This window comes from Caloenas nicobarica, chromosome 26 (genome assembly GCF_036013445.1).
Source record: "Caloenas nicobarica isolate bCalNic1 chromosome 26, bCalNic1.hap1, whole genome shotgun sequence".
Taxonomy (NCBI): domain Eukaryota; kingdom Metazoa; phylum Chordata; class Aves; order Columbiformes; family Columbidae; genus Caloenas; species Caloenas nicobarica.
Window position 1 is genome coordinate 1252475 of NC_088270.1, and position 11194 is coordinate 1263668.

Below are 11194 nucleotides of genomic sequence, written 5' to 3' on the forward strand. Positions count from 1 at the left end.
GCCATGCTTGACCAGGGCGCTCGAGGAGGTTAATGTAAAGGGGATTAGCACAGACCCCGGTGTGTGCCCGATCCAGCAGGAAGGGAAAGCAGCAGAGATGCTCCGATGCAGGCACGAGGCTGCGACCTTGCTGCCCTGTCCTGCCCTTGACCTCTCAGTAAATCCATATCTGGATTAGCTCAGCCATACTAAAAATCCATGTGGACTCTGTACGGGAATTAAAGTGGCTTTGCTGCAGTTAATTCACAAAGGAATTTGTTCCATTTCAGGACTCTACCCACAATCTACATACGAAGTCTCAGCTAAAACTGAGATGCCGTTCTGCCTCTGGCAGCAGTGTACAGGGATGCTGAAGCTCCAGAAGGACAGTGCACAGCGAGGTGCCGTTTGTACTACCTTTTCTGTGTATTTGTGATCCCTTCCCTCTGCCTCCATATGAAAAACAGGTACCTGGACAAACACAGTAAAAAGCACTCTTTCTTCTAGTCAGCTCTTTCAAGTGCTTCTTTCTTCTCTACTGAGAAACTGTCAGCAGTAAAATAGAAAGTACTCCTTAACGCGGCACTGAAAGACTCGCAAGTCACTCTAATGGCTACCACAAGGCTTCCAGACGATGCCAGTTCTGTTTCTGGAGAAAATGGTATTATTTTTAGGACTGAAAACTCAAACTCCCAAAAGTTAGGAAGTAACAGAGTTGTCCATGTAGTTGTAGTTTTGCACACATGCCTATGTCGTATGCCTGTGTACTAGATACAGTCTTTAATTGCATGATCACAAGTTACACTGTGTTTTAGTTTCCCTATTTCATGCAAAGTATCTGGACCGTTTTTTGTTTCATTTTCCCAAATTAAAACTCTCTTTTTTTTTTCCGATAGAAACACCAAACCTTTTCATTTGTACAATGCTCAGACATAATCTTTTAACTTTCCTCATTGATGACCAGCTGCATGAAAAGATGAGAACTGTTGCTGTAAAAAAAAGTTCTACTGAAAGTAAAAAAAAAAAAAAAAAATCTTGCAGAAGCTACAGAAGAAAATGGAAGAGAATTTTTGCTCACTTTATCCAGGGCCTTCTATATCCTGTCTAACCCCCATCAAGTAAATGCCAAATAGATGGACACAAGACATTAGCTGTACATGGTTCCTCCAGCCTCGCGACCGATTCGCGAAGGCCTGTTAAACGAGCAGGGCTGGAATTACTGTGCTTATAACTCACCCTCGCCTCTGGCCTTTTCTCCATGAAGCACATGTCTGTTTTGTGAACTGCGGTCAGAGCTCAGAAGGAGCCAGAATAGGACCAAGGGTCTGATCCTGCACCTATCAAATTGCTCAACTCCTTTTATGCTTTTTAAGATACTTTTCTATAGTCCTGCTCTTTTTCTTATTCCTGCATTTTATGCATGTTTCTGCCTTCTCTAGATAGTTTTGCATTATCAAAGGGCAACAGGAGAAAAGAAAAAACTGTTGCTGCATTTAGCATTGATTTTCCCCTTCACTCTGAGTCACAGAAGCTAACATTTAATTAATTTCTGACACTTTGACAGCTTCTAAGAAGACATTTGTAGAGCTATCAAGTGCTGCTGATAGCACTGTCAGACAGACACTTTTTGAATTATCAGCTATTAAGGACCCATATGCAACAAATTTCCAAGGATTATTATACAAATTGTTCTTTGAATGAGAAAAGCACACAAGAGCTCAGTGAAACATAAAGAAACCATTGTTCCCAGGTGAATTTGATATTTGCAAATGTTTTGCTATTTTGATCACTTACGTGGTTTAATAAATTGAATTCACTTTGTCTTTTATTAAAAGAACTAAATGGCCGTTTCAAGGATGTCTGAGAACATGGCCAGATTTTCAAATCACGGTGGTCTTGATAGAGCTACAGCTTGAGGAACAGGAAATCCTCGATTTCAGGCAGTGCTGAGCAGTGGGTGGTGTCCCTTCAAGACCTCCGAAACCAGAAACCCCAAACCTCAAGTAGCCGCAATCTCCAGTTGCTTTTAAACAGCTCTTTGATCATGGCCTCCGACACGTCACCATTTCTTGACGCAGTGACCACTTCAGGCCCAGCTACAGATCTTGATACTTTGCTTTTAACCACACAAGCAAACCTGGCAGGCGGCTAAAATGATCGGTGTGGATTTACGCCACTCCGGAGGCGCTCTGCAGCTGTGGCTGGCACTTAGCATATGACAACTCTATTTTTGCTGGCCTCGCTACACTAACTTACCAGCCGACAAAGCTGCCGCGCTGCAACAAATGGGATGAATCTGTATTTCACCTTGCTCAGTGGCCCAGCTATGACTCGGTGTTAGCGTTTGTCTGCCTGGGAGATCTTAAGTGAGCCCACCTAAATGAGAGCCAAAAGAGCCTCGCCACACAGCCAGGAAAAAGCCTTTCCAGTGCACCAGAGCCGGCGGCCAAATATGCTGCAGCCTCATTGCAAACGTGGCATTTCTATTTTTCATATGCTGGCACCAGACAAAGACCCCAACACAGACACCTACTGCCAAGCTCTGTCTGCACGATGTAGCTCAACATTGAGGCGGTTTCTTACAACGTGGCTATATGTGTAGTTGGACTGCAACGGTCTGGGGGTATGCAGAGTCCTGATATCACTGCTTTGCACCAGCTGCTGCCATAAAATCCGTATAACCTCATGGACGCCCATGCACCTTCACTAGCTGCAGCACACAGAAACATGGCTCAAGAGATCTCAGTTCAATCGTAGTGTAGCGTCAGAGCAGAAACCGTGACCTTCCCTTCACACACCACACCGCACACTTGAGCTTTGTTCATACATCTTCCTCGGCAGAGACCAGCTTGGGTCCTGCCTCCACCGTTTTCCCGTTGCACTGACACCTCGCTGGGGCAATGGCAGAAGGCACAACCCAGCCCTGACTTCAAAACAGCTACTGTTGTTTTATTTTGATTTTACGCGTTGGTCCTTGACTGTCTCTTCAACATCTTTGTGTCTGTCAGAGTGAAGCTGGAACCTGGCACGTTTACCTCCATGGATCCCCTAAACCTCTCGTGGTACAATGGTGACATCGGTGGCAGGAACTGGAGCAAGCCGCTCAACGAGTCCAGTGTAGACCAGAAGCCTCAGTATAATTACTATGCCATGCTGCTCACCCTCCTCATCTTCGTCATTGTTTTTGGCAATGTGCTGGTGTGTATGGCTGTGTCCAGGGAAAAAGCCCTTCAGACTACCACTAATTACCTGATCGTCAGTTTGGCAGTGGCAGATCTCCTGGTAGCAACTCTGGTCATGCCTTGGGTGGTCTATCTGGAGGTAGGTGACTCGCTTTTCTTTTGCAGTACTGAATGTTTCTGTTGAACGGGTAGAGAGAGGGAAGGTTTAGTGGCCTGGACATCAGCTGTTCCAAGACCTCCTGAATTTCCCGTAACAAAAGGGGTTTTTTTTATTTCCTGACAGTTCATCAAGTTTTTCCAGGAAATGGACATGATAGCAGATGACAGGCTGATTTGAAAATACACTGTTGTTTAGAGGGCTAAATTACAATCCAATTGCATTGGAAATATGGCCTCTAAGTAGAAGAGTCAAGAGCAAAAGGACTCCAATTTTGTTTTCAAAACTACCTAGATGAACTGTTCATTGCCAAGCGTAAGAATCGGTCCGCAACAACATCACAGGTGTCACACTAATAAACTGCATCAAATGGTAATCAAAACCTTGTTTATGAAGGACTACAGTAGTAACAAGAGCCAGCAATTGTAGAAGCAGGATCTGAATCCAGAGGTTTTATGTCACAATATATGAGAGAAACAGAATCACAAGTGAGCTATTTTTCACATCGCTGCTGTTAGCACATCACTTGAGTACAGAAGAGCTCTATGCTTCTGCGTACAGAGCCGTATTTGGGTGGCACTGTGGCTTGTGAAAGCCAAACACTCCCCAGACTGCCACCTGTTTACTTGATGGCAAACGAGTCTTGCAACAGTAAATAGCCTGAAAGAATTAAATGCATCTCTACAGGAAAGAATAAGACACACAGCCCCTTTCCTTGGCCCCTTCGCCAGGGTGCCTGTGTTCTTCAGTCGGCTGAGAGGTGGCAATCACAACCGAGAGAGAAGGAACGGTGATGAGAAAGCATAAGACCAAAACTATATTGCATTTACAATTAATTTTCAGGCACTTAATTCTGAGAGAAAAGGATAAAACAGAGAGGAGAGCAGGGGATGAAGCTGTAATCAATTAGCCCGTTAAGTATTAATGCAAAGCAAAACCAACCCACTGACATGACACAGGCTGTCAAAAAAACTCAATATTAATTATCACTCTAGCTAATTATTGCTTTCATGGCACTTTAAAAATTAAAAGCATTGTGCACCTTCTAAAGATTATTAACATGACCACAGGCTGGTTGCGACTATAGTCAATGCTTCTGGGACTAGTTACACTCTTCACTCTTCTATTATATTCGTCTTTTGCGACAACCCATTTTAAGTAGAGGCTTACGCTGGGAGAAGCTCTTGCTCTTTTAGGCCCCGCTATAAGAGTCCCTCAGACACTTCTTATTTTAATGTGAAAGTATAAAGACAAACGATGTGAGATGCTTCCTCCTTTCTGGGCTCACGTGTGCATGGAATTGGTCAGGAACCTCAGCAGCCTTAGTCTACCAAAGTCTACCAAGTAGGACAATCAGGACTCTACATCTCAGCAATACTTAAAGCAAAAACATCAACAAAACCAACCAACACACACAAAAAGAAAAGAGCCAAAAAACCCCCACACAACCAAAAAACATCTCCCCTTTCTGCTCTTATTCACACTTTGCTAAACCTACTCCTAGCTTGAGGCAACAAAAACCATAACAAATACTTGCTGACAGAGAAGGAGCCGTGGGACTGATGTGGGTTAAATACGCTGTGGTCCCTCCCTGGGTCTGCAATCTGAAATAAAAACTGGCCAGAACCCTTTGTTCTGTAAATATCTTCAGGTTTTATTTTATTATATTTAGGCTTTATGTCACAAGCTCGGACCAAAAAAAAGAATGTCAAAAGGAAATCCTTTTTAAAAAAAAATTAGCCTTGATACAAACAAATCTACCTCCAAACTTCTGAGGTTTCTCCTACATAAACGAAAGCACTAAGAGAAAGAACTGCTGTGGTTTACGGAACTTGAAAGTACGCGTTCAGGAAACTGATTTTGCAGAGGCTCATAACTGTCTGGAAACCTTTGCCTTTGGGCAAATTCTCATGAAAGTTACTGATGTAACTACCTCTTAGGTGCTTTTAAAACCACTAAGTATTCATCTGTCACTCAGGCTTCAATGCAGTCATTCTTCCTTCTTTATGCTGCCTATGGTTATGTATATCAGAGCAGAAATAACTGAAGAATAGATATCTTATTCATTCTATTTTCAAATGCTGTAGGACTATTTTTATTAGAGGGAAATATACTTTTTTCATCACATGTCAAATACAGCAGTCCTAATAATTGCTATTAAAGTTAATTGGCAAAGTTCAGTTTCAGTAGCAAGAGAAGCGAAGAGAAAAAGGCTACTGCTTACTGGAAGTGTTAGCATTAGTTCTTTGTCACAACAGGGAGGGTGTCAAAGAATTTTCACTCTAAACCAAATTAATTTTGTTCACATTAAAAAATATGTGAGGAATTTCTACACTATTTTTTTAAACTAAGAAATGAAAGAAAGCTCCTGCTTCTCTACTGCAGACCTTTCCTAGGTTTAATTGCAAAAAAGTGTCTAATAAAAAGTTGGAAGTACAATTAAAGGAGGTCAGGATATAAAATTAATGCATTTCCTTCCTAATACTTCTTTGCAATGCTTCAGAGACCTGTTTAAGCTCCTACATAGTTCACTCTGACTTTTAGGAGACTTGCATTCCCTTATGCCTTTGGAATACGAGCCCAGGTTTGCGTTTGCTCTTTGGGCTGCCCAACTCAATACAGAATAGCAGGACGGAACTAGGAAGGACAAAACCACACCAGCCCTCAGGCGAATTCTCTAAAGAATAGTTTGGATGGAGCAGAGTACCTCCTTTGTGGCTGTGCCATAGCTTGAGACCTTTAGACTAGACAGGACAAAGTCCTTGAAGGCACTCAATGGCAAACAATCCTACTTGACACAGCGTGTGACTGATTGCATGTGATCCGATTCCAGCTGGAACTTCCATAGACTAAATTTTGAACCCTTTTGAACCAGCAGAACTCCAGCTACCAGCAAGAATCTATATCTTTGTGCAAAATTCTCCCTTTAGACCTTCTCAACAGCATATCCTCAATAAATTCTTTCACTGACCTTATTCTCTCTCTTTGCAGGTGGTCGGTGAGTGGAGGTTTAGTCGGATCCACTGTGATATCTTTGTAACCCTTGATGTTATGATGTGCACTGCCAGTATCCTCAACCTCTGTGCCATCAGCATTGACAGGTGAGGGCTCCACGGCAGCAAGTCACATCACATCTAGGGTAGCAAGTCACACCCATCTTTATATTGTCTATTTTTACCTGTGACTCGGAAACATGAAAATAGTGAGAGCTAGTGTTGTGGACGTCTTTTGTAGAGGAGCTGAATGAGGTCTGAGCAGGGATTCTGCCAGAAGCGGACACAGAAACACTGGTCTTGAGAACATAAACTGAATTGTCTGTATACATCCCCATTAGTTCGGTCCTGCTGCTTATAGACTTGAACGATGGAGCAGACAACAGCAGGAAGGCAGTCGCTCAGAGCGAGTGGAAGAAAAACGCTAAGCTGACCCCATCCTCATGCCTTCCAAAACCTCCCAACTTGGCCAATATTCTCTTGCTGCACCAGGCTTTCAGACACAGTAACTAGGTGTAATTTCCCACAAAGTCTGTCAGCGCTGGCAGAATAACAATAAACCGGGTTTGTCTCTTCACGCTGCAGGTACACAGCAGTAGCAATGCCAATGCTGTACAACACCCGTTACAGCTCGAAGCGCAGGGTCACGGTCATGATTGCTGTGGTCTGGGTGCTTTCATTTGCCATCTCCTGCCCTCTCCTCTTCGGCCTCAACACCACAGGTGAGTCTTATGCCACCTGCAGCTGGCTATTGGCATCTTCCCGGCTTTACTGAGTCCCCAGAGAGCCTCCTGTCACAAGTCAGGATTAAACATGGGGATCAGGTTTTTGGTTTATTAGGATGCAGCCATCCCTGTTTCAAATGTCCTCTCCCGGTGTCATCCCAGTCTATTCCTGTCAGCTGCTTCTGGATCCGTTTTCTTTCTTGCTGTTCCAGACCAGTGTTTTAAACCCATCAGAATTGAGGTTCTGTAGAAGTTTTCGCAACACTGGTCAATGTTATATTAACATTTGTCCACTAAGAAAATCAAAATCCCTCTTATATTAAAACATGTGAAAATGAAAGGCATGGGACAAATAGCTTCACTGAGACAGGAGAGAAGTAGCTGTTCAGCCAGCAGTTTCATAGGAAGATGGATTGTACACAGCATGGGATTGGCAGGCTTTTACTTATAAGGCAAGCAATAGCCAAGGATATGGGTCCACGTGCACCTCCCCATGACCCAAGGGGAGTTTGCTTTTCTGGTACCGCTTCCAGCTGACATGGTGGTCCCCCCAAGAACCTCAGCCCCTCGCCCTCTGGGTCTCTCTCTGCCTTCTGAAAGGGGGAGAGAGAAGGGGAAGCCGATGCTAGCTCCCAGCAACAGGGACAACAAGCCTGAAACTTTTTGTCTTCCAGATGAGAATGAGTGCATCATTGCCAATCCTGCTTTTGTTGTGTATTCCTCTATCGTCTCCTTCTACGTTCCCTTCATTGTCACCCTGCTGGTGTACGTGCAGATTTACATAGTGCTCCGCAAGCGCAGGAAGCGTGTCAACACCAAGCGCAGCAGCCACAGCCTGGACTCGGACACACAAGCCCCGCTGAAGGTAACTAGACCCCTGCGCTGCTCTCACCGGCCTCCATCCTTCACCCTTCCTCACGAAGTAGTTCAATGGCAACGGTTTGTGTGGCCGGGCTGCAAACTACATCACTGGTAAAGACCCTTCCGCAGCGAAAACAGCCTCTCAAAGCATGCAATACGTATATAAGTGGAGTCCAGCTGAGCGTGTTAAGTGTGAGACCACTTACTCAAGCGCTACTCTTGCAGCACTTGCAAAACCACCAGTAGGAATGTATAGCCCCAGAGGCAACACCTGCAAACTGCATTGCCTGAGAGGCCAGTGTCACATCAAGCAAGGGGGTCAGCGAGACAGGGATAGACTGAAACATAAGAAGGTCTTTGGGGTTTCCTTCCTTTGGTGAAAAGCCAAGCGATACTTGCCTCCATTACTGCCGTGTCTGAGTAGTTTTCCATGTTTCTTAGCACCTTAGTCACGCCAACTAATTTCTGCTTCATGCCCTTTCTTTGTATTTCCACGTATCCCCCTTACCCCTTCCCTTCCCAATCTCTATCTGCTTGTGTAACCTCTGAGCTGGTGCTTGCCCCTTAGGACAAATGCACTCATCCAGAAGACGTCAAGCTCTGCACAGTTATTGTGAAGTCCAATGGGAGTTTCCAAGTTAATAAGCGCAAAGTGGTGAGTGTTAAAAGAGAAGTGGTAGTTTTTCAGGGCATTTAGCTTTCCCTTTTTCTCCTCTCAGGATGCAAAATGAATTTATGTAGAGTGGGAGAAAAATAAACTAAGAACAAAGGTTACCATTCAATACGAAATTTAAATATTCTTCCCATTCCTTAGAGTGAAGCAGGGGGTTTAAGATCACAGAGCTCAAAAAGCCAGACTAAGCTCACCTAAAGATCAGCTATAAAAGCTATGACATTTTAACATTTTGTGTCTTAGATTTTCTCCTCCTCTCTGTTATTTAAGGCTTGGACTGCATTGGTTGTGTTGAGTTTTGCTTCTTGATTTCATTTTCATTTATATTCTGAAAACCCAAATAAAAATCTACATGAAGTGAAGACGGTGTCTCTCCCATGTCTTAGCCTCTTTGTGCAAAAAAGGAGAGTCATTCACTTTGGTTCTGTCAATCCCATCTACTCAAAAGCGTTTTTATCTGTAAACGCTTTACAGACCTTTCTCCAGGCATCTACCAAAAATGTAGGGAGGGAAAAGGGGGATTGATTGCTCTTCAACATCATCCAGCTTCACTCTGTAAGGAATGTTCATTGCTCCTCTCTGTATATTTATCTGTCTTTATGTTGTGGACATTTGATTCTTGTCCAGGAGGTGGAGAGTCACATAGAAGAGATGGAGATGGTGTCCAGTACCAGTCCCCCAGAGAAAACCACCATCAAACCAGCGGCATCAAGTAGCCATCGGTTGGTTGTGCCAATTGCTTCAAATCAGGGCACCAACTCAACCCTGCAGGCACCCTTGGACAGCCCTGGGAAAGCAGAGAAGAATGGACATGCCAAAGAAACCCCTCGCATAGCCAAGGTCTTTGAGATCCAGTCTATGCCCAACGGCAAGCTGAGAACCTCTCTTCTCAAGGCCATGAACAGGAGAAAACTGTCACAACAGAAGGAAAAGAAAGCCACTCAGATGCTAGCCATCGTACTCGGTGAGAGCGTGCGTTGGCTTCCTCTTGTATTTCTGCAGAAAACAAATAGCTACCCAGGATTAGGTAGCCAGTCTGAATGCCCTGCATTTTTCCAGGCTTCCACAGAAATCATTTCACTGGATCCATTAGAAGATATGTAGGCAAGAGGCTGCCAATAGGAAGGCTCCCTCCTTCCCAGCCAGGAACAGTTGAGGGTGCTGTACACAGGGGTGGACTGCCAAAAAACAGCTGGGTGCAGCGGCAAGAGAGCTCATGGGTGTCTAGAGCACAAAGGGCAGCAGAGCTCAGCAAGCAACGGGCACTTCCGAAGGCCTGACTTTTTGAGGTAACTGGTCTGATTACATGAGCAAAGAAATTCTTTAGCACCTGGGTACTCAGAATACAAGCTACAAGACTTAACAGGCAAGCAGAAAGCTTATTCCTCAGGGAAACATTTTTCCTTTATACCCAAAAGAGCCTTACTGTTCTTATGGTCTCAAAATTTGTCCAGCTTTCAGCAATCAAAATCTGTCTCTTTCCTTTTCCCCCAGGTGTTTTCATCATCTGCTGGCTCCCATTCTTCATCACTCACATCCTGAACATGCACTGTGACTGCAACATCCCCCCAGCGATGTACAGCGCCTTTACGTGGCTTGGATACGTCAACAGTGCTGTCAACCCGATTATTTACACCACCTTCAACATTGAATTTCGCAAGGCTTTCATGAAGATCCTCCACTGTTAAAAGTAAAATCAGCAACCACATTTTTAAGAATGAGAAAAAAGAAACCAATGTCATTCACGCACACGAACGGGCAGCTGTGGGGAGGTCTTGAGCTCCTGGGTTGGGCGTGAGGCCTGCAGTGTTACAGCAGTGCCACGACCGTGCATCTCTTGGTGGGGATGTAAGGAGGACCTTCGTGTGGGAGGTTCTCTCATGCCTCGAGGTGACCTTTGGACTCTGGGACACCAATCCCAAGGGCACTTTTCAGAGCTACCCTCACACTGTGTTCAAAGTGGAAGCAAAAATCAAGGCACGCTCACTTGATTCTTGCCTGTGGCCATTTAACCTTGAGCGCACTAAACACTGACAGGTACAGAGCCACGTGAATGTAGCGAGAGGTTGCTGCCGCTACTGGCTTGCGTGTTAACGTCATCGATATACTCTCACCAAAGACAAGACCATCTTTTCCGCTTTGCAATAGGAGCCAGACAGAGCTTGCGGGAACTCCGTGCAATAGCTTTGCCTTCACCTCAAGCTGACTTACCGAGTATTAAACTGCTGAAGCCTTGCGAAAAAACTTCAAGGGGTCCCCACGTGGGCTAAGAAGGTTCTGCCACCTACAAATCCAATCCCTGCAACAATGTGGGCCTGTAAGCAATGGCCAGACGGAAGAAGAGGAACCTAAGTCTCATGTGGAAGACTACATCAGTGTAAATATGAATAAATAGGATGAATTGAACAGAAGCCCAAGCCAAAAAATAGATGGAGAGAAACTAAAGAAGTGATACCTTGTATTGCATGGTGTACATTCAGATCAAACTGGACACAACTACCATCTCTCATCAGCCAGCCCAGCAGTAATTTCTGCTCACCAGCATTTCATCTCCAGTCTCTGACGAGAAGTTACAAAACTAGGTGAGGAGTATTAGTGCGGTGAATGTGGAAACATGAAGACAG

At 44.6% G+C, this 11194-nt stretch overlaps 1 protein-coding gene across 3 annotated transcripts; it reads left to right on the plus strand.

The window, feature by feature from the left end:
- Positions 1 to 368: 368 nt before the first annotated feature.
- On the plus strand, positions 369 to 10258 carry DRD2 (dopamine receptor D2). 3 transcript variants are annotated; one of them, XM_065652089.1, is made up of 8 exons: positions 369 to 442; positions 2985 to 3300; positions 6310 to 6419; positions 6897 to 7033; positions 7711 to 7901; positions 8466 to 8552; positions 9198 to 9534; positions 10065 to 10258. In XM_065652089.1, the coding sequence occupies exons 2-8, from the start codon at positions 3019 to 3021 to the stop codon at positions 10256 to 10258; spliced, it is 1338 nt and encodes a 445-aa protein (XP_065508161.1). In that variant the 5' UTR covers positions 369 to 442; positions 2985 to 3018. The 3 variants fall into 3 exon arrangements, with proteins under 3 accessions (XP_065508161.1, XP_065508159.1, XP_065508160.1); XM_065652087.1 differs by lacking the exon at positions 369 to 442 and having other exon boundaries at positions 3019 to 3300; positions 8466 to 8570; positions 9207 to 9534; XM_065652088.1 differs by lacking the exons at positions 369 to 442; positions 8466 to 8552 and having other exon boundaries at positions 3019 to 3300.
- Positions 10259 to 11194: the final 936 nt, after the last annotated feature.

What these genes read in the sequence shown, in the direction of transcription:
- DRD2 (XM_065652087.1), top strand. Translation starts at nt 3,019, where the DNA reads ATGGATCCCCTAAACCTCTCGTGGTACAATGGTGACATCGGTGGCAGG. An exon ending in CTTGGGTGGTCTATCTGGAG is followed by an intron (nt 3,301 to 6,309) that starts GTAGGTGACTCG and finishes CTCTCTTTGCAG; the next exon opens with GTGGTCGGTGAGTGGAGGTT. An exon ending in CTTCGGCCTCAACACCACAG is followed by an intron (nt 7,034 to 7,710) that starts GTGAGTCTTATG and finishes TTTGTCTTCCAG; the next exon opens with ATGAGAATGAGTGCATCATT.